Source organism: Anoplopoma fimbria, chromosome 4, assembly GCF_027596085.1.
Source record: "Anoplopoma fimbria isolate UVic2021 breed Golden Eagle Sablefish chromosome 4, Afim_UVic_2022, whole genome shotgun sequence".
In the NCBI taxonomy this organism is placed as follows: Eukaryota; Metazoa; Chordata; class Actinopteri; order Perciformes; family Anoplopomatidae; genus Anoplopoma; species Anoplopoma fimbria.
The window spans coordinates 16,089,242-16,110,722 of NC_072452.1; the positions used below are offsets into that span (position 1 = coordinate 16,089,242).

A 21,481-nucleotide genomic window follows, 5' to 3' on the forward strand; every position below is an offset into this window, starting at 1 on the left:
CACTTTCTACTCCGCAATAGTTTCTAGTCACTTTACATATCTAGATTATTAATACCAGCTAGTTCTGCTCAAAGTAGGTCAGCCCACATACGTCTGTCTTTATGGAAAAACACTGTGTAGATGCAGACACACAGACCTGACAGTCAAGAATCCCCCCCTCCCCCCACAACATCCTTCCCTTGTTTGTTTGTTTCTCATATTCTGGGAACAGTTGGAGGTTGTTGATATGTGTGTTTGGGTGTAATGTTGGATGGTCACCTTACAGTAAACATAGTAAATCCTGTCAGGACAAGCGGAGACAGTCAGGGGCCCAACCTGTCCTGTGGCGTGTGGTCTCTCCTCGGACACACCCAGTGCCGGTAACCAGGGGGCAGCCGGCTCCCATAGGAAGGCCCACGTGTGTGGCGTCCTCCGGTCGTGGCCAGGATGATTAACGGTTCCTTCCTTTCCTGTTCGGAGAGACATTGTCCCGGTGAGCAGACAGGCTGCCGACACCTTGTCCTGGAGGAGGAAGTGAGTCTCTCACAGTCCAAAGGAGCAGCAGAGCGGCTGATAGCACGGTCCAATCCAAACAGACCTATTTCATTAAGAATAATGAAGGAGCCTAATCTTTTTGTGAATTAAGTTGGTTGGAGTTAAAATAGTCTGAAGCTTCTGATCACATCTGTTTGAGCCGGGGTTCCCAACATGGGAGATGGGATCCTCTAAGGATAAATCTTAGGAGATGATTTAAGATAAGATAAGATAATCCTTTATTAGTCCCGCAGCGGGGAAATATGCAGGATTACAGCAGCATAGGGTAAAGTGCACACAAGAGACATAGTAAAAGAAAGACAAGATAAAAATAAAAATGCAATAAAAACAACTATTATAAATAAGCAATACCAAACAGTAAAATCCACAATAATTGAAATATTATATGTACAGACAGAATAACTATTATAACTATAATTGCACGGTGTATTTGTATTGCACAGGTTTTTAGTGTCATGTGGTCTACTGGGAGCAGAGTTGGTTGTGCAACCTGACAGCAGCTGGAAGGAAGGACCTGTGGTACCTCTCCTTCACACACCGGGGGTGAAGCAGCCGGTGGCTGAAGGAGCTGCACAGAGCTGCCAGGGTGTCCTGCATGGGGTGGGAGGTGTTGTTCATCAGGGACGATAGCTTGGCCATCATCCTCCTGTCTCCCACCACCTCCACCGTATCCAGTGGACACCCCAGCACACTGCTGGCTTTCCTGACAAGCTTGTTCAGTCTGTTCCTGTCAGCTGTCGAGATGCTGCTGCTCCAGCAGACCACTGCATTTTACAGGAAATTAATAAAATATTTCTACAACACAACTTCTTTTTTATTTTCCTACTTTACTTTATTCATTTGTTTTAATATAGAGCTACTGGATCATTTTACTACCTCCAGCCCCTAGAAAATATTTCAATTATCTGAATCAGTTCATTAAAGAACACTCACAATAAATGTTTTTCTAAAAAAAACAATCCAAAACACACAATCAATGTGCACAAATCTATGAGGATTTTAGCTGAATTGTAGTAATTTTCAGCATAATATTTTTCATAAAATTAATTAAGCTGAAATCAAAGTCAGTAGGATTTATTCTCTGGGAGTATACCTGATAAGCATGAAGAATTTCAAGCAATTATGAGTCGAGACAGCGAGTAAAGTATAAATATATAGATCTTTATTCATTTATTTACTTCATATGCTCAGATAACAGTGTTTGGGAACATTACTTTCATCAAAACTAACAGAAAAAGATAGGAGGTTTATTACTCATGGTTATGAATGAAGAAATGCAATAATATCCCTTGAGTGTTATTGATGATAAAATGATAGAACAAGCATGAAATTTAAGACAGAAATACTACAAGTGAACATAATATAAAAAAATACTGCAAATGTTAGTTTCCTACTAGGCACTAGAGTTAGGAGTTAAATAAAAAACGAAAAATAAATTGGAAATCTTTGTAACATGTGACCCTCAACACTGTTTCACAATAATATACCTTTAGAATACAAAAATTATACTTGATATAAAGTATCAGTGCATAATCACTTCCTCTCCACAAAAACACAATAAATTGGATTTGGAAATACCCATGGGTTCAAAATATCGACTTTACAGTTTACAGTTTACTCACAGACAAACACTGTTTTCTTTAGTGGTCAACGAGCACGAGCGAGCTGCATTTCTACAGGATGTGTTTGGTCCACAGTACTTTCAATACATGCCGTATTAGAAAGAAAAAGCTTGATTTTACATGTTAATAATACAACAGTAAATGAGAGAAAACTAGAGCTCACTTCACACATGTAGAGTTTTAGTAGCCTGCCCTGCAAGCTTTACTAACACGAGACTAGCTTTACTATGAGTGAATACAGCAGCACAAACAGCATAAACATCTGGAGTGAAGTGTTGGGGTATTACGTGTTGATATGAGGAAGACAGATGGAAAATCCTTTGGTTAACTTTTAACTATGAATCTAAATGAATAAACTAAGTGACAGTGTTCACTATCTGAATAAATACACACACAGAGAATCAGATTTTCAGTTTCAGGAATAACACGTTTGAGTTTCTTTGACACCAGATTGGGGCGGGAGGAGTATCTTCATTTACAGTAAGTCTTTAATGTTTAATCTGAAGCCACCTGCTCTCACTCTCATCTCTACCCTGTTTCCTCCATTAACCTTTGATTTTACAAGAAACCCAGAGTTTCTCTGGGTCGACCTGAGATAGTTGAGCTGATATTTTAAAGGAACTAAAGGAGCAATGACACCTCAAATAAGATACTTTTCCATATTTAATAATCAATGGTATGTTGTTGTCCATCTGCTTTTGCCTTGAGAAAATCCGAATATGAGTGGATGTAGCTACATTATAAAAATATTTTTGTTCCCAAATTACTTTCCAGTTTTCACTTTTTGAATACAATTAAAAAGTGTAAAGTATTTCAATATAAACTTGAAAAGCCTGAGCTATCCTCTCTTTCTCTTTTCTGTAGTTTGATCAGATCTGTAGTAAAGTGGGAGTCATTGTGGTTCATTTCACAGTAGATGAAAGAAATACCTGAGGCTGTTTCCAGCTGTTTGACATATCACAGTGAATGTGGAATGGACCGGCAGCATTAACGTCAGCCTGCTTCTGAAAAACTGAAAAGGAATCAACAGTCTACAGGTTTCCTTTTGTTGCTTGGCAGATGCCCTGGAAGTTGGAAGTTACAGTCGGGTAGATTCATGGGTTCGTTTCAGAGCGTCCTGTCTAAACACTTTAAGAGGGAATCTCATGTGTTTTTCCTGTCAAACTTTTGCTACAGTCCAGAGATAAGAGTCAAAACAGAGCAGGACAAAGGCGAAGGCCTCCAGGCTGTCGGTCAGATTCTCCGGGGTCGGAGCAGGAGCTTACACTGGCGGGGTGGAGTAGCGCACCACGTAATTGTAGTCAGGCGGCGGGCTGTGACACTCCAGACCGGCGTCCAGGGCCGAGTCATCCAGACTGAAGTCCAGAGAGTTCACCATGGGGGGGAACTTCTCCTTCTCTGAGTCAGTCAGCACAGACTCTTTGCTCTTACTCACCGCCTTCATCCTGAAAACACAAAGAGAGTCGGCATTAATATACCAGGGAAATAATACTGAGACTGCTACTACACAATTCAGTTCAACACAAAACACTTCATAGGTAAAAAATCAATCTCACGTCTCCAGCTTGGTCAAAATAGTGCAACCAGAATTGGAACAGGGACTAAGCACAGAGACCATAAATAACCATATTTTAAGATGTTACTGTTTGTTTTTAAAGCACTGAAAGGCATAGCCCCTATCTTTATTGCTGACCTTTTAACTCTTTATGAGGCGAAACGCAGCCTTGGATCGTCAGGCAACTGTCCTTTGGTTGTTCCACGAGCCAGGCTCAAGACTAACAGTGACCTGGCTTTCTCCGTTAGGGAGCCTGTACTAAAACTGTCTGAGGAAATTAGGCTGGCCAAATCAGTTTGATCTATTAAATCCCTTCTAGAAACACACTTTTATAAACAGGCTTTAATGTTAATCACTCCTTGTCAAGTTTTGATCTGTGCTACAGTGTATCTCTGTTGATGTGATTAGTTGAACCTGTTGACCTTATATGTTACCTTTTATTTCTATTTCATTGTTGCTGCTTTCCTATTTAATGGTACATACTTGAAGCAATTTGTAAACAATGTTATCAAAACAGTGATCTATAAATAAAGGTTATTATTATTATTACCATTATTATCATCAGAATATTCAAAGACATTTCCTTCTTTTTAAACTTATTCATACTAACTTTACTGTTTGATTATTTATATACTATCCTTTTTTCGATCCTGTTCTTCTACTTATGTCTCTTGTTTGTTTGTTTGCACTATCCACTCTGCTGCTGTATTCTTGCAAATGTCCCTGTTGTGGGACTAATAAAGGAATATTGTATTTTATCTTTCAAAACAAGCAGGTTTGTAGACATAAACCTACAGAAAGAATCTTAAAATACAAATAACCTCAGAGTGACAGTATTTCATATTTACATAGAACGCTCCAGCTTTTATGATCACTATTTTAAAATATTTCCATTAGAGTTAAATCAATTAGATGATGAAACAATCTACAGAAAATTGTCAAAACTACTTAACTTGATTGCTCTCACAAAAGAGGTCTGTTTAGATATTCTTTGATTGAATAAATTCCCTTTGTGTGAAGCTGTACGATCAGACAAACCTCTTCTCATTTATATATGATGTAATCAATCATCCTGAGTCTTTCTGCTTCATTTGAGCCTCAGAATATGAGTAATTGCCTCTTATTGTCTTTGGAGGTTGCTAGGGGTTTCCAGAGCTCCTCTCCCGAGGCCAAAGGGTCGGCGCCCAGCGGGGGCAATGACGCCGCCGTATTGGAATGTTGGTCTTATGAATAACTACCTGATAAACCAGCCATCAAAAATAGTTAACAATAGTACAGTGTTGCCTTGCCAATGCCAGGCACAAGGAGGTGCACAGCTGGCAATGGAGCATGAGTTTACAACATGAGTCAGAGTAAAAGGGATTTTTACCAGAAATTATTATCAGGTTAAAAGTTTGAGGCAACTTCTTTGGCGATAATGTTCAATCTCTTTAAAGTTGTGTTGAGTGTTACTGTTTAAAAGAGGTCAGGCTCGGGGAGAGGTGAAGGCAAGAGGGAGCAACAGGTGGACTTCAGCTTAACAAAAGGAGCACAGCGCTCTAGCTAACAGGGGAGGCCCTTGTAAACCCCCCTAAGTTCAAAGGTGGCAATGATTGAGCGGTTGCCCGGCGAGGAAGTCCTCCCCTCAAAATGTGGATCATTCTCTGCATGCCTGGGTTGATTCCTTCTGCCACGCCGAGGCCTTAATGACACCAACAGGCCTCAGAAGTGACTTCCCCCGTAGTTGTTTACATGTTCCCTCTTAATAATGTGTAAGAACTGATATGCCGTTCACACTTAATCCCATTCAACTGAAAAAAGATTTGGGAAACAATCTTTGCTTTAGGACAATTTTCTTCTTATTTAAGTGGAAGCCACAATATGTAGAGAAAGCAGAATAATACTAAAATGTTTAAAGTGTAATTAGTGAGTTCAGAGGTCTGACCCTGTGAATTAACCCTGTCACTGAGCTGCAGTAAACTTAATATGTAAGCCTAGACACCAACATAAGACCCTCATAAGAAAAAGATTTACAGAAATTTGACTGATATTTGACTTTATCCTCAAAAAGCCCACAAAGTGAGAACACATTGTCTCTTGCCCCGGCGGGATCCACATCTTAAAGTCATCAAACGATCCGCTGGATTCTGGTGTATACACTTTAAGCCAATGTCACTGCTTTGAGATCAGTTGTTACCAAGCGTTGCGTTTACCAAACAGCCACGACTCATAATAAGTTAAATCAGACTGGGAGGTATCACATTCAGGACTCTTTAAGAGAAAACAAAAGGGGTTTTAGTGTCCGCTCTTAAAACGGCCAACCTCAAGTGATGCATCCACTCAGCTTTTGTGCTCAGTCCTTCAGTTTGTCACCTTCAAGCTTTTCCCCTCCCACTTCTCCTTTGTGCTGCGGTCTCTCCCACATGGCTTCTTTTCCAGACAAAAGAGAAACTAACCACTGACTTCTTTTTAAGGCAGAAGAAACTTGTGTTTGTGTGAGCGTATGACAGTTATAGCGTCTACATTCCAGCACAGCGGGGAGGTTTCCAAGCAGGTATTTTGCGGTGTGTCTTCTTGTGTGTGCTGATTTGTCACTCGCAGGGCATGTAAAAGGGGTGCTGTGTGGTGTAGTGTACGTACGCTAGAGCCATGATGCTCAGCGGTCGGCCTGCCAGTGATTCTAGGCGCTTCAGAGTCTCCATGTTGTCAGACGATAGGCCCATCCCGCTGTCTGAATGACCGCCCTGATGACGATGAAGAGACAGACAGAAAGAGAGGAATTAAAACCCCTTCTTTATTATCAGAGGTAAACAAATAACATCAAACCATAAGAAAGTAAGTTAAATTTATTTCTTTAGAACTTTTAAAAATTTGACTTACGAATCGCTTAACAAGGTGCACATAAAGTACAAGAGTATTTAATACAAATCTAAGGTAATGGTCAAATATAGTGAAATAAAATTAAATATAATACAAAAACATAAAATCCATGTTTGTGGGAGCTTTTGCTACCGGATTCAACTATGTCAAGGCAGGTGTATTGCTGAGGACCAAAGGAAGTGCAGTGTTGAATGTCAAGTTGTTTGGATGAGCGGTTCTCTTTCTAATCTAGAAATCAACACCGACCAACGGCCCGTTCTGAACTGGCATGTTTTGAACAGGCACCCCACTAGTAAGTTACACCTATACAGGTCTGCTTTAAAAAGCTTCTATTTTTTAGGATGGTTTTCACCTTTATTTGATACTTGAGAATGTAACTATATATATATATATAAGATTTTCTTGACTAAATGAGACTGCATAAAAATGAGTAGTCAGTGTTGAAGTAGCGAATAATATGGCCAAATGCTGGCAGAAACAAACTGAATAAAATTGGGCCAAAAATAGATCCTTGTGGGCCTCCACATGACAGCCGGGAAGAAAATAAAATGATCAACAGTTATCAGCTTTTCTCTTTTAAGGTAGAAATTTAAATACATAAAAAAAATCACCCTGAATAAAAAATTGTTGTTATATCCTCTCATACAGTTAAAACTATAAATAACAACATTGATGTTGTAGGATGAAGTTTCTAGTTAACTGTCAAAATTCCTGTCTTTGTACTAACTGCTTAGTTAAGAATAAATGAGAGCGCAGATTGTGACAGACTGTTTCTATTTTCAGTCCAGAATGAATAACTCACCTCGTGGTTCTCATTTGTCCCATCCTCCATCGTAACCTCGTCAAAGGTTTTCACACTAGCAGGACGGATCTTGATGTTCCTGGCGAAAAAATATGTCCAGTGTAAGTCTCAAATTTACCCTCAACTGGTCTGTTTCTGTTTTAAGAATCATTTGATTTCACTGGAGGTAAAGTTCAGCAACAAAACCACAGGAACTTAATCACTTAAAACAATAACGTGTAGCATCTGTGACGTTGTACTTTGAAAACACAGCTTGTTTGCTTTGCATTTCAACACTCAGAGGCTTAAACGACTGCTTAATTTAGCTTAAAGGCTAACTGTCATCTTTTCAACAAGTTATCAATGAACACACTTGAAGGACCTGTGAAAACCAAGAGCTCAACAAATATTATTTTAAGTGGACATAAATCTTGAAGCTAGCTCAATGGTTTTGGGGGAAATTCCTCACAGGAGCAACAATACTGAAAGCTCTCTGCTATGCGTACATTTCTTATCACGAGCCAATCAGGACTCATTGTCCTCAGGTCAGACCTAAATGTTATCCTGGTTGTGTTCATTTTGTGTGCAAAGTGGGGAAATGGTTTAGTAATTTCCTTAGAAAAACAGACTCAGTGCTGTATGCCGTTAACAGTCTGAGGATAGGTTACATATATGTCAAGATAAGATGATTTATTTGCTTAGAATTTCTTAAGCAGTTCATAGACGAGTGTAACAGATTTGAAGCAACAAGGAAATCTAGAGTTATCCTAGCAGCTCTGAGTCTGTACTGAGGCATAGCTGTGCTTTGAGCTAAATGCTAACATTGGCATGCTAATATGCTCACAATGACAATGCTGACATGCTGATGTTTAGCATATATAATGTGCACCATGTTCACCCTCTTACTTTAGCTGGCGTTTGTTAGCATTAAACACAAAGTACAGCAGAGGCTGACGAGAATGTCAGTACTTTGGCAGGTATTTGGTAAAAAAAAAATAAGTTTTGGACAAATTGAAATTTAAACCTGATGTTGGTGTTAGATAAAAAGTTAAGGGAACACCAGTAGCAAGTTACTACAATTCATTTTGAGAGCAACATGAATGTCTGTACAAAATTTCAGGGCAGTAGTTGAGATATTTCACTCAAAACCACAAATATCAAATGAATGGGGATCATATAGTCAGAGGGATTCGTACACTTGGGACCATGAATGTCTGTACAGAATTTCATGGCAATCCTTCTGGTAGTTTTTGAGATATTTCAGTCAGGAACAAAGTTGTGGGCTGAGAAACAGCCACATTGACACACATTGTCGTGTCACTAGTGTAGTTAAAGCACAATGAAGAATAGCTTAAGTACAGTAGAGTGTCAGTTGTATATTATTATATGTTAAGGAGCCAATGAATAAATGATCCATGTTCTCACCAGGTGCTCCCTGAGTCGCGGTGGGAGACGGGTCGTGTGGGTGTCTCCTCTGACAGCACCGTGGAGGACGGGTCTCCCATCTTCCCCAGCAGGGCAGTGTTGATGGGTATGTAGTGCTTCCCCTCCTAAATCGACCAAAGACACACAGAATATATCAAAAAGTGCAGCCTTATGCGTCCATGAATCAAATTATAAATAGAGGAGAGAGGCTTGTGGGTCGATGCTGTGTGCACGCTATACAGTGCCTCATATTCTCAGGTTGTGGCGAGCAGCCAAAGAAACTGAGGTCATGCCTAATTTATCCAATACAATATACTTTGTTCATGAAGTTTGTGGAGGCAGCAGAGTCTGTGAGCAGCCCTCACTGTAACAATACCTTTATTAATAAGATTCACAATCATCCACTGTTAACTCTGTCCAGCCGGAACGTTTCTTTTGAAGTTGCTTTACAGACATTAATTTGTAATTCAACATGCTGTAGTTTTCAGGTGATGTCTTTATCTCTTATTACTCCATACAATCTACAGTCCTGTGTAGTCTTTGCAGCAGTGAAATGTATGTTATTTTTCTTAATGTGTCTGTAATGCGCATTCTGGACAAGAAGTTCTTGGCTAGAAGTGGAAACATGACTATGGGCAGCTTGTGGATCCTGATGGCTGAAAATAATAATAATACATAGTTAGGGCTCTGTTCAGTTTCCTGCCATCTGTCTTAGTTATTGCTCTCGTCAAGTTCCATTCATCTTCTTCAAAAACATGTTTTTACCACTTTTCTTTAAAATGTCAGTCGATCAGTGAGTTAAACTATTCCCTGCTCTAGGGAGGTGAGTGTGAAAGCTTCAAATACATTGTTTATATTCTGTTGAATGGAGAATAGGACTAGATGTTCATCTGATCCTATGGAAAACCAAACCAAACCTAATTTGATTTCTCTTGAACAACAAAGGTGTTATCAATAAAATTCACGTCAGCTAAATTCCATCTAGCCCGCTTCAGTTTCAACATCCTGGAGCTAACTAGGACACTTGATTAGAACAGAGCTATTGTTAGTACTCTTAGTAACACCAAAGCACTTTTACTACTATGGCAAGTCAGTGTCATTTCCTTTCAGTGTAATATCTTTTCAAAATAATCAAATGCAGATTTTGCCTCTAGTGCATATTTGTTGACCTGTTTAAAACAAACAGCTGTAAAATGTTCTTACAGCCTTGCAAAATCTACAAACTTCCGAGTGTTTGTGAAATTTCACAACATTCATACTAGACAATGACATCTTGCGTCACACTAATAATTACAAAGTTTTTCCATGTGTTTTGAAGTGCGGTTCCTCTTATGTTGCCGTTTCAAAGAGAGCCAAGTGTTTGTGTTGAATGTTACTTCCCCTCTCAGTTACTCTGAGCACCCCCCCTGGGCGAGACGCCGCTTTGAATCTTCTTTCAGTGGCAGGACTCGGATCAACAACGCTGTTTCCTAAATATTGGCAGGGTTTGTGACTCATTCTAAAGAACTAGTGACAAATATTGTCACATAAGTGTTCTGAGTAGCCACAGTATGATCACAATTCCCTTGGTGGGGATTTAAGCTTTAAATATGAATTTTGTTACAGTATTTGCTATTTAATGAGAAATCACTTCTCATTCAACTTTCAGCTAAAGATCACTCCAGAGCTCAACAGCTGCTGATCATAAACTGATGATTCCTGCTACTGTTGAAACCACCCTATGACACATCATATGCAGATTTCAAACCGTACACACTGTCTTGTCTACCATACCTCTTGCACGCTGGCCTGAAGCAGATCTCCCAGCTGTCCCACCAGCTCAATGAAGGTCGGTCGCTCCTGTGGCTCCCCCTGCCAGCAGTCCAACATGGTCTGATATCTAAAAGCAAAGAACACACCACTGAACACCGACTGCAAGATGGACAAATGTAAGACACTCTAAATGCCAAAGACAACGAACAACATACAGTATATTTGGGTTGACGTAGTGTAAACTGTAACTAAGCACCTTTAGAAATAATAATAACTATCCTCAGGGTTGGTAGTCCAATAAAGAAACCTTGTTGCATTGAGCGACCACATCTGGTCCACCTCTAAATAAACTGTCATCTAGCATATTCATACACACCCTCTTTTCTATTCTCAGGTGATCCTGAGCCTCTGGGTCTGTATCTGATTCTCTCTTGGTCTCTGGTGTGAGAGCACACAGCCCTGCTTAGGTCTCTGACAGGCTGTCAGCATCTCTGCCCATGTGGGAAGACTCTGAGCCTTAATGTGAGTTTCCATCACAGTGACCTGTCTCATTTTGTGGAGGTATTTAGAAACAGAGCACCATGGTGGCTGTTTAAATTACACACTGTTACTGATTGGGAATGATGGGGGTGATGGATCCCTCGCAGGTTTCTGTTGCAGCAACCAATGCTTCCCTACAGATACCTTAAGTTTTATGGAAATATAACTATTGGGATTCCCTTTTGGCATCATATTAGTCAATCTGAAGTTTGAGGACTTGGAAAAGCAGATGGTCTGATGCTGCTTTATTAACCCCTCCCTTCTCTCCATGTTTATGTGCATGGCCTCTAAACCCTCTCAGTGTTGTCAGGCCCAGCTACAAGAAGCCGAGCGGCTGCGATTCCCACATTAATGAACGTAGCGTATACTCATCCAGGTGGGAAGCCTCCTAATGGTGACAGGATGTAGAGAGCTTGATCACAGCCGTTATGCATATCATTGATGAGGGGAAGTAGACACATTGTATGACTGCACAATTTAAACCACATTTCCTGCCTGGTCCAATGAGAATAAAAAGCCTTTCCCCGCTTGCTTGAGGAAATATGTGTGTGTGTGTGTGTGTGTGTGTGTGTGTGTGTGTGTGTGTGTGTGTGTGTGTGTGTGTGTGTGTGTGTGTGTGTGTGTGTGTGTGTGTGTGTGTGTTTGGGGGAGGATCTGTAGAGATTCTGTATAACTGAGCTACTTTGTCCGGTTGGGCAACTGTGGTAGGATGGGAAGTGAGCATCCTATTTATTGTCCTCCCACTCCCTGAGCAGCATCCGCTAAATTCTTCTGCAATGCATCACGACGTGGGATCTCATTCACAGACGGAAGACAACATTCCTGCTGCAGAGGCACTAATTAATTGCTCAACACTGCCTGAAATGTCATGTGCTTCATTCTTATATTACGAGTTTGTGGTGAGGGTCATGGTGTCAGAACCTGGGCTTACAGACTTGTGTGATCAACTGCAGACCCGTCCAGGAAATCAAGAAAAAAATAATTTACACTGATATCAGCAGGTTTTATCTCAGCTTTAAATTAGAGGCAGGTCTCACAGCCATACTTATGCAAAATATATAATCAAGCAGTTCCATTTTTCCGAGAGGGAAAGAACAAGAGATTCTTGGCACCAGCCGGTCTGCATCTACAGATCTGCAGTTCTGAACAACAGTCTGGATTAAATTTAGTCAATCATTTCCAATCACTGTCTTCTTTGCAAAGCTGATAAATTCATTCAGTTAGCTTTACTTGGCACAAGCCGCTTTAAAACTCTGGACCTTTGGATATCACATCATTATTAAGCAGAAGTGACGCATTATGCTTTCAAAACAAATAAGATTTGTGGACTATATGAGTCATTTTAAATTAAAACCAGACACAAAGTAGGCACACATGTTGGAGGGAGACTCGGTCTGGATCGGCTGTACTTTGGACAGAAAAGTATTCTCGTTACAAAAATAGTTCTTCTAGCTGCATCACTGACTGACAGCACTGGTACCACAGAAGAGGACTCTCTGTTCTCCCACAGATATTATGTCCACCACTATCCAACAGCCCTTACTCAAAATAATTCCCCCATCTCCCCAGAACTCTAGACATCGCATTTAAAACGTGGTGCTCAGTTACATCTGCGCCGGTGTCAGTCAGAAAATGCTTCAGAGCTTCAAGCTCGCTGCTGCAGAGCTAATCAGTAGCTAATGTTTCCTCCTGCAACATTCATGGCAGGATTACCCATGATTCTTATCAGGCACCCCCTGACCTCATGGTGCAACCACAAAGAGGGAGAAAGACACAATGCCTCCTCTTAGCTGTATGTCGATATGGGAGGCTTTTAGTTGCTGCCTATACTTTCTTGGATTCTGTGAGGAGAACATACAGCTGTGAATATGGAGCTGGCTGTGATGCAAAATACTTCTCTAGCTATTTAAGGGGAACGTTATGAAGATTAAAATAGTACGATAGTTAAAAAAATGACATGTTTACAACCCGCAATGTTCAAAGACAGAGTCCCAGGATTGGACAGAAAAACAGAATATTAAGTTAATGTTCCCAAACACAGTCCACTGTTCTCTTATGGTGGACAGCATACATGTACATTTTTACTTTTGTTTGCTGTTTACTGAAGAAATCGTTAATAGGGATTCTCACATTTCAGAGGACGAGTATTCTGGTGCTCTCATCCTGGTCCCCTCCTTCAGCCTGCAGCAAAATTCTTCATCAATTTGGACGCCAGGGTACGGGGAGGCACCTGGGAGAGGAACGAGGGGGAGAGGGTCAGTACGTTATTTGTTGTGCATAAAAAAGGCCATACACACATATATTTATATGAATTGACATTTATCTTAACATGATGGGAAACTTTGTGGTACTGTAGGATGTATGTTGTCACTTTAGTTATTATGTGAGGTGACAGGATATTGACACTATGAAATCCAAATGTAAGAATATCTTTAAGTAAGTGAAGTTAGTAGTTTCAGTCACATAATGACTACAGTGTTTTCCAAATAATGTTGATATTTGGATAAACTGTTGAAGTAATTCAAAGTCTCCAAAGTATATCCTTACGGTGCCATTATACATAAAGCTGGTTCTGGTTCATTTCAAACACATATTGCATAAATGATAAAAGATTTAAGAAAATTGTATATGGTGTACTTAATACATCAGATTAAGATTACATTTAAAGGTTTATTATTATTATTATTATTATTATTATTATTATTATTATTATTATTATTATTATTATTATTCTGCAGTAGGTTACAAAGACAACACCTGCCAAGACTGTTGCATTCTTGATTCCCTACTGGGAAAGATCTTTACTGGTGACAACAACTGCAGCTTTCGAACTCCAATATTCTACATGAAAACATCTCAATGATCTCAATAAACTCTTGCAGATTGAGTAACATCCACTTGTTTAACAAAAAATAGATGAGGTATATTTGACATGGTTTTAATGGATGATGTAACTTTGGTCCCCTCATGACATACAGTGAATGTGTAATGCTGTTATATTTGCTGAGTCATGAATCTGTCAAATATATAAGAGTCTAACCAAAAACCACCACTTATTGCATCTACTTTTAAACAATCATGTATGTAATGAAATTTGAATTTAGAGCCAAAGCCTACTTCACGCTGTGAAAACATACAGTCAAACACTGAACCAACTTGTATCAAATATCCAAATGTGTTGGTTTTGGAAAATAATGCCCCTTCTATGTTATCAATACAATTTTCTGAGTCATAAATAATAATTCAGTGAGCTTGAAACCCCATGCACTATATAAAACTCTACATTTGCGGTAACAGAAATGTATTTTGAATCCACAGATTCAGCTTGTGTTTGAGCAACTCCAAACTTTAGGGCTACTGCATAGTAAAAGACACAATCTGATTTGTGTAGAGAAAACATTTTAAATACCAACTGTTACTGTTCACATGGTTCTTATTTCTAGTTGCAGCCTGTGTGACGGTTGGTGTATAAGCATACTGTTTATTTATTTTGTGATTGGTTTATTTGGAAGGGACAGTGCACATTAATAAAACATTGCTGTAATTGCCCCAGAGTTAGCCAAAAGGCTATTTTTCATCTGTAGTCCCTGGACAGATGTGACTTTGCCGTCAGCCATTATTTGACAGGCAACTGAATCCTTTATCTATGCTCTCTTCGAAGTCACAAGACTCCTTTGACAAAAACAATAATGTAACCTTGCAGAACACGAAAGTTGCTTGTTTACTGCAGCCTCAATTGGTTAGTTTATTTGTTATTTTGCGTTCTTTGATAAATTCGATCTAACCCTTAAAAACACCAAAGTCACATAATAACACAAACTAACTAACTAATTGAGGCAGCGGTAGACCAGCAACTGTCTCGTACTGGGAGGTAAAATTACTGTTTTTGTCAAAGGAGTATGCTGTACAATATAGTACGCTTAAATTAATGATTTTTATAGGTGGGCCTTTTTTTTTTAGATGTCTAAAATACTTTTTGCTGCTGCCCTACTCCATGTCAGTACATTGCTTTGCTCCCGTGCAGGTTCTCCTGTCTGTTTCTCCAAACTAGGGGCCTGCCGACAGCCTTCTAGGTTAGGTAACACACTGACCTTTGGCAAGTACCTCATGCAAACCCCCTTCAAAAAAGTTTTCCCTTTAAGGCCCCAAATTAATCTTAAATTTTGCAACAAAATGTATTGATACCTAACATTTACTTACACATTTCTTGTGATTTTCAGAAAATATACTTTGAATATAATTAACCTTACATTTGACTTAATATGTGCTTTTTAAGGTGCAGTCAAACAATCCAATGAAATTATCATATAGCATTATATTGTATCTTATTGTGTTATAAAATAGTTCAGTTAGAAAGACTCTCTTTACAGTCGCCATCATTTTCGATCGTCAGTTATTCCCTTCATCACCTCAACACCAGTGTCTAGACTCCGGGGGTGAATATTCCTCATCTAGCCACAGCATCAATACGCCCTTTTAATAAATATACTATATCACGGTGGAGTCCATCACCAAAGACTCTCCACTATGTATTTAATCATGCATGTGTAATAAATTATTGTTTCACTCTACAAAGTCTCTCCTGTTTGAAATGACCTGTGTTTTATGACAGAATATTCTCTCATCTCTTCTCTATGTAAAGTCAATCCCATCCTGATAATGAAGTAAAGTTAGTATAACAAACACCACTCAGGCCTGGTTCACCTTTGAGCATCAACACTATTCAAACAGGTTTTGGGATATTTAAACCCACAAAATGTAACTGACACACTTTTGGTTCTCAGATAAGTCTGACAAACACGCTTGGGTTACTCTGAAACTTTTGACCTCCTCTGATCAAAATCAGGCTGCAAAGCTCACTTATTTTCCATTTTTCTTTGTCATTTTGTATCCTTGTTTCTTGATTTATTTTTCTGAGGCCCCGCTAACAGTACCCAGATGTTTAAGTGTTTCTTTAACGGAAAAAAAAGTGTTGAGAATGTGTGTGAAAAAGAGGGAGAAAGAAACCAAGAAAAAGAAGGAAAGACAAAAGGGAAAGTGTCATAATGACGTCAGTGTGCTTTACATGTAAAAGAATATGCAATTTGACACACTTTTCTTTTAACTGCAGCGGGTGACGAAACTGTATGGCGGTGGTTCAAAAGCAGCACAGTCAGAATGTACAGAAAAGCAATACATCCAACTTTGGTTACACTTACTTTTATGTTTCCACTGCTTCCCATGGTGACATTTAAAAATACAATATTTCACGTTGAGTCTTGCTATAGAAACGTGTGGTGAGCTCTGTGCCACGGTGCACAGGCAATCATGAGGCCGACACACAATGCTGTCCTAAAGGCTGCAGTGGTTTCACAGCAGGGGAACACTTTTACACTGATCTGGCTGCCTGGTTACAGTGAGTTTGTGTTGCCAGCTGGGACCAAACGGAGAACTTAAATAGGAGGTGTTCTCTCCTTTTAATGTTCCATGACTGTACTAAAAAAATCACAGTCGAACTTCACTAATGTTTGAGTGGCATGACAATAGTTTTCTCAGGCTGAAAATGTAAGCTCAGACACGTTTGTCCTAAGGGCACAATTACACAGAGGAGGAAGAAAAAGACAGTTATTATCAAGTGCATCTGGTGAGGCTGTGAAGCTGGGGGCACCGAGCGAATCCACCAAGCTAGATCGCTCTTCTTCTTACTGAACATCTCTGATAACAGAACATCGTGTTTGACTGGGATGCCAGGCTTTATTTTTTATTTTTTTTGGACAGTTATATTCAAAAACATACATCAGCCCAAGGGCAATTTTCTTTCTTCTGCTGTCAACATTTTTCAAAATTGGGTATGTGGGGATGTTTAACACAAACTAGCAGTAAATGTAAATGAAATGTCCATATTTGACCCACCTCAAGACCTCGTAATATTCTAGTGTTGTGATTGAAACGGTAACATTGCAGGGAAAAGCACGTAAAAGGTAAGATCTGTCTGACAATAGACTATTTCACATGGCGCGACGGACCAATCACAAGACTCGCTGATGACGCATTCGAATCCAAGACATGTTTAGGGTTCAGCATTTTTGCCAAAACAACTCCGTGCCATGCTCCTAAAAATAATAGGAGACATCTTCTACTTCTACTTCTTCTGTTGAATTTGATGGCGGTTGGCCATCCATAAGTTTAACATTACTGCCATTTGCTGTACTGTCCCTTGCCCCGTCTATTCGAGCATTGCCATGGCATGTGGAAAAATGCCCATCATTAAAATGTTCCTGAATGTGTGTATAGTAAAAATCATTAGCTGTGCCTGAAAGGTTATTCCAGTAGTTTACCAAGATCTAGGTGTGAAAGAGGCTTACATTTGGATGTGTGATGTTTATATAAGCAGGGCGTGAACTATAAAAGTAGTAGTCAATGCTGAGCCATGACACTTACCTAGAGAGAAGATCTCCCACATGAGAACACCAAAGGACCAAACGTCACTCTGAGTCGTGTAGACCTTGTCAAAAATGGCCTCAGGTGCCATCCACTTGAGCGGCAGTCTGGCCTGTGCAGATATTAAGATAAGCAATAATTTACTCTCTTATCTCAGTGGTGTGGACATCTCACTAATTACACTGTCACATATATGGAGAGCCAGTTGGTTTAAACTGCGTGAGCAGGTACTGCTTTTGATTTAGCTAAGAATGATTTAGTTTCATAATCTAGTATTAAAACAAACAAACTGATCTCAATATTTTTTTGTGAGATTTCCAAGAACTGCTGTATTTATTCAGCTCTGTCACTTTTTCTGCCAAGTCAGTGATAGCTTACTGTTTTATTAATGAAAATGCTTTGAGTATTTTTTTCTGTAAGACAGTAAAAAAACAGACAGCTGGAAAAATACTTTTTCTTTAGTAAACTTACATCTCCTTTGCGCACATAATCCGGGTCTTTGTAGATGTCTCTGGCAAGTCCGAAATCACAAATCTTCACAACATTATTCTCAGATAGCAGGATGTTTCGTGCAGCCAAATCACGATGGATGCACTATTAAAAAAAAGAAGCAACAAAACCGTATTCAATGCAACATTTAAGTTCTGTACATGTAATTGACTTGACGGTACTCTACGTGCTATAAAGCATGGCTTCTTGCAGAGCAACATATGGTCAAGTCATCAGTGGTATTACAATAGGATATGAAGTGTTCCATATCCAGGCTAAGAAACAGTCTGTAAGAGGTTATCTACAACAATGGCTTCATTCTCATTCAATTCATTCAATCAGTCCCATCCGGTCACCCCAAAATTATGAATGACTTGAACAATGAATGATATTTAGACTGAAAACGTAGAGAAACACTGCAGTAACAGACTCATAGTAGAGGCAAAATGGTTCACACCTAAATTTAAGAGAATTCAAATCCTTTAAGATTAGTCTTTTTCTGCATATTTATTTATTTACAATGCAGAAACCTTTTGTATGAACTGCAAGCAACTACAAACTTGAGAGATTTGACTACTCTGAACCATTTTGCTTCTACTTGGACACTGTTGACTTTTCTGGTTTAAACACTCCAGTTACTGTAAACAAGGGTGAGCACGGCGATCCTTCACTCTACTGAGTAAAATGTGTTAATAATAACTGCTTTCTGATCATAAATATCAAAATAACATGATATTTAAATAAAAAGCACAAACATTACACCATAGATTAAACAAATGTATATGCAGCTGTTTAAAATAAAAGGCCTTGATAGATGTCTTGGATTGATTTATGTGGAGAAAATACCTTGCGTGAAGCCAAGAACTCCATGCCTTTTGCAACTTGGAAACTGTAGCAAATCAAATCTTCCAACGTAAGAACTTTCTTATATAAATCCTCAGATTCTGTGAAACAAAAGAACACAACGTTTTCCCAGTGAGACAGAGTTTTAAGATTGGATGTATGTGGCCTTTAAATTTAGGACAATAATCCAACTTATCTAGGTCTTTTTTTAAAGTCAGTGTGATCAGCAGCTCTCTGTCAGATGATCGGATAAGATGAAACAGTAACAAACTTATACACATTATTACAACAATCCATCCTGTCACGTACGTGTCTCCTCCTACACACTGTCTTTAAAACTTCCTTTACAGACGAGAAATGAAAACAAATTACAATTCCTCCTATTTTTCAAATGTCAGGTGAAATGTGTTGTTATGGGCCCTGCGTGCCGGTCGGGGGTCTGAGAGAGGAACTCACAAGGAGTCCTTCCACTGGCCCACCTGAGTAAACAGCTAATCAAACCAGAAATAACAAATCAGGAACAACATGGCCGACGTGCCGTGTCCGAGGCTGGAGCCGCAGAGCAAAGCAACACTCAGGTCAGGACAGGAAATAAACAGACGCCTCCCCAGACTCAGTGGGGTGACAGTGGCTCCTGCTGCAGTGATTGTACTGCTGAACAGGAGGAGGAAATGTCCTATCAGACTCGGGCCAGAAAACAATCTGAGGGGAGCTTTCATTCCCGGGCAAAAAGGGTGGAGCAGAGGCGAGAGGGAGACTGCAGGAGGGACAAACAGATGGGGGTTGAAGGAAACAAGACGTGCTTGGCCTTTACCTTCTTCCTCTTCCTCTGAGTCGCAGTAGCTCTTATCTTCGATGAAGCCAGAGCTGGCTGAGCTTCCGTTGCTGGCCACGCTCTCCAGGCGGCGCTTCATCAGCTCGCTCAGCTCGCAGCCCGATCCTGACGACACCACCTTACCGTCCGGGCTCTGACCAGCACAAACACAAACATCATGTTCAATGAGATTAGGGTAAATGCTGCTGCTGACAGTCATTGGGCTTCTATAGTTGGTTGTCAACACAGTACCTCACTGCTCACAATGCTGACAAGCTCGGTGCCAGAATAATGAGAAAGCAAGAATGTCCGAAAGTCTAAATCATGCAGCTTGTGACTCACCTTGTAGACGAGAAAGTCATCTCTCTTGCCTCTCAGATAGTTGGACAAGTTGCCATATTTGCAGTACTCCACTATCATCATCAAGGGTCCTGTTAAAATGGTATATCTCTCATGATTATTCCTACATCATGTGATGGTTCAGAGATGACAATTTTAACTTTAAGTTAAACTGACAATTTCTTCTTATATATTATATTTTCTAAACCAATTCAGTGGGAGCACTTTGGACTTCCTTAGTAGTGAAACTCACCTCCTGGCTTCGTGCAGGCTCCTAGTAGGTTGACCACATTCAGGTGATGGCCAATGTGGATCAGAATCTTCAACTCAGACATCAGAGCTTTCCGCTCATTTGAGGTAGCGCCTCCTATAATAATGCAAACACATAAAGAACTTGTTCAACATTGGTTGGTTTATAAATAAACATCCTGACTTCAGGTATATATATTTTCACAATACATTTGATTTTCATTGTGTTTCATTATCCTTTCATTTTGTTTTAGGATCACTCCGACAATGTTACTTCATCAATATCAACACTTGGAATTCAAACTCGTGAAAAAATAATAGGAAACAGATTTTCACTTTTATAAAGTAAAGATGGAAAACATTAAACAAAATTAAACAACCCTCACCAGATGATTCAGATAAGATCATATGCAAAGAGAAACAAGTCTCTGAGGTCTGTTCCTATTTTGAAAGATATTTTCATAAACATGAAGTAACAAACTTTACCTAAACCCTCAAACACTCAATATTTTAATAGTGGTGAACATGTTTCTTTTAAGTTTCCTTTTTTTTGGAACTGGAAACACAAACGTTGGATGCATGAGGGCAATAATACACGACATGTTTATACCAAAATGAGTATTTACAGATGATGATATTATTGTATTAGATTGAGTGTATAGCAAGAATGTGGGGAGAAAAACTGAACCCTGTTAGCTGGATTACTGTGGAATTTAATTTTGAGAGTTTATTAAATATGATGGAAAATAATAATATTCCTTTAGCCCCAGCTATATGGAGAGGCCTTTTTAATGGAGGACATCATCAAAGATGAATGCCTACAAAATTAGAGAAATAAAACAGGAGGTACTCACATTACATACCCAACTTTGATAAATTTGAACAATGATTTATCCTTGAATTATGAAAACCAAGATTTAGTGGTTGTTTAATGTTGCTTTGACCGACCAGATATTTATGAGCTCGAAGCTAAAGCAGCCAGCGAGTCTCTAGCTAAACCACGGTCAACTTGAGGAGACCTGCTGCTTTCCATTAAGTTTGACCTACGACTGACAACAGCCAGACGCTGTTCCTCTCAGAGAGTCTGTGATTTATGCTGAGACATGATTAATGATATGACAGTGACCAATACATCTAATACATAAGCCCTATTTTTCATGATCCATCATCCCCATATCACCGATTACTGATAGTTCTGCAGTTTGTTTCTCTACTATTAACATAATAATGAAAAGTTTCCAGCTTGTTGCTTTTCCTGT

At 39.4% G+C, this 21,481-nt stretch overlaps 1 protein-coding gene across 1 annotated transcript in view; it reads right to left on the reverse strand.

The window, feature by feature from the left end:
* Positions 1 to 1,693: 1,693 nt before the first annotated feature.
* Positions 1,694 to 21,481, reverse strand: part of kdrl (kinase insert domain receptor like) — a 44,619-nt gene continuing 24,831 nt past the window's right edge. Inside the window, exons 19-30 of the mRNA XM_054597599.1 lie at positions 20,227 to 20,340; positions 19,977 to 20,065; positions 19,635 to 19,788; positions 18,824 to 18,921; positions 17,960 to 18,082; positions 17,489 to 17,600; positions 13,199 to 13,298; positions 10,550 to 10,655; positions 8,777 to 8,901; positions 7,373 to 7,451; positions 6,331 to 6,434; positions 1,694 to 3,601 (exon numbers count right to left, since the gene is read on the reverse strand). Coding sequence (XP_054453574.1) covers positions 3,418 to 3,601; positions 6,331 to 6,434; positions 7,373 to 7,451; positions 8,777 to 8,901; positions 10,550 to 10,655; positions 13,199 to 13,298; positions 17,489 to 17,600; positions 17,960 to 18,082; positions 18,824 to 18,921; positions 19,635 to 19,788; positions 19,977 to 20,065; positions 20,227 to 20,340 — 1,388 coding nt within the window. The 3' untranslated portion in view covers positions 1,694 to 3,417. The remainder of the gene's footprint in view (positions 3,602 to 6,330; positions 6,435 to 7,372; positions 7,452 to 8,776; positions 8,902 to 10,549; positions 10,656 to 13,198; positions 13,299 to 17,488; positions 17,601 to 17,959; positions 18,083 to 18,823; positions 18,922 to 19,634; positions 19,789 to 19,976; positions 20,066 to 20,226; positions 20,341 to 21,481) is intronic.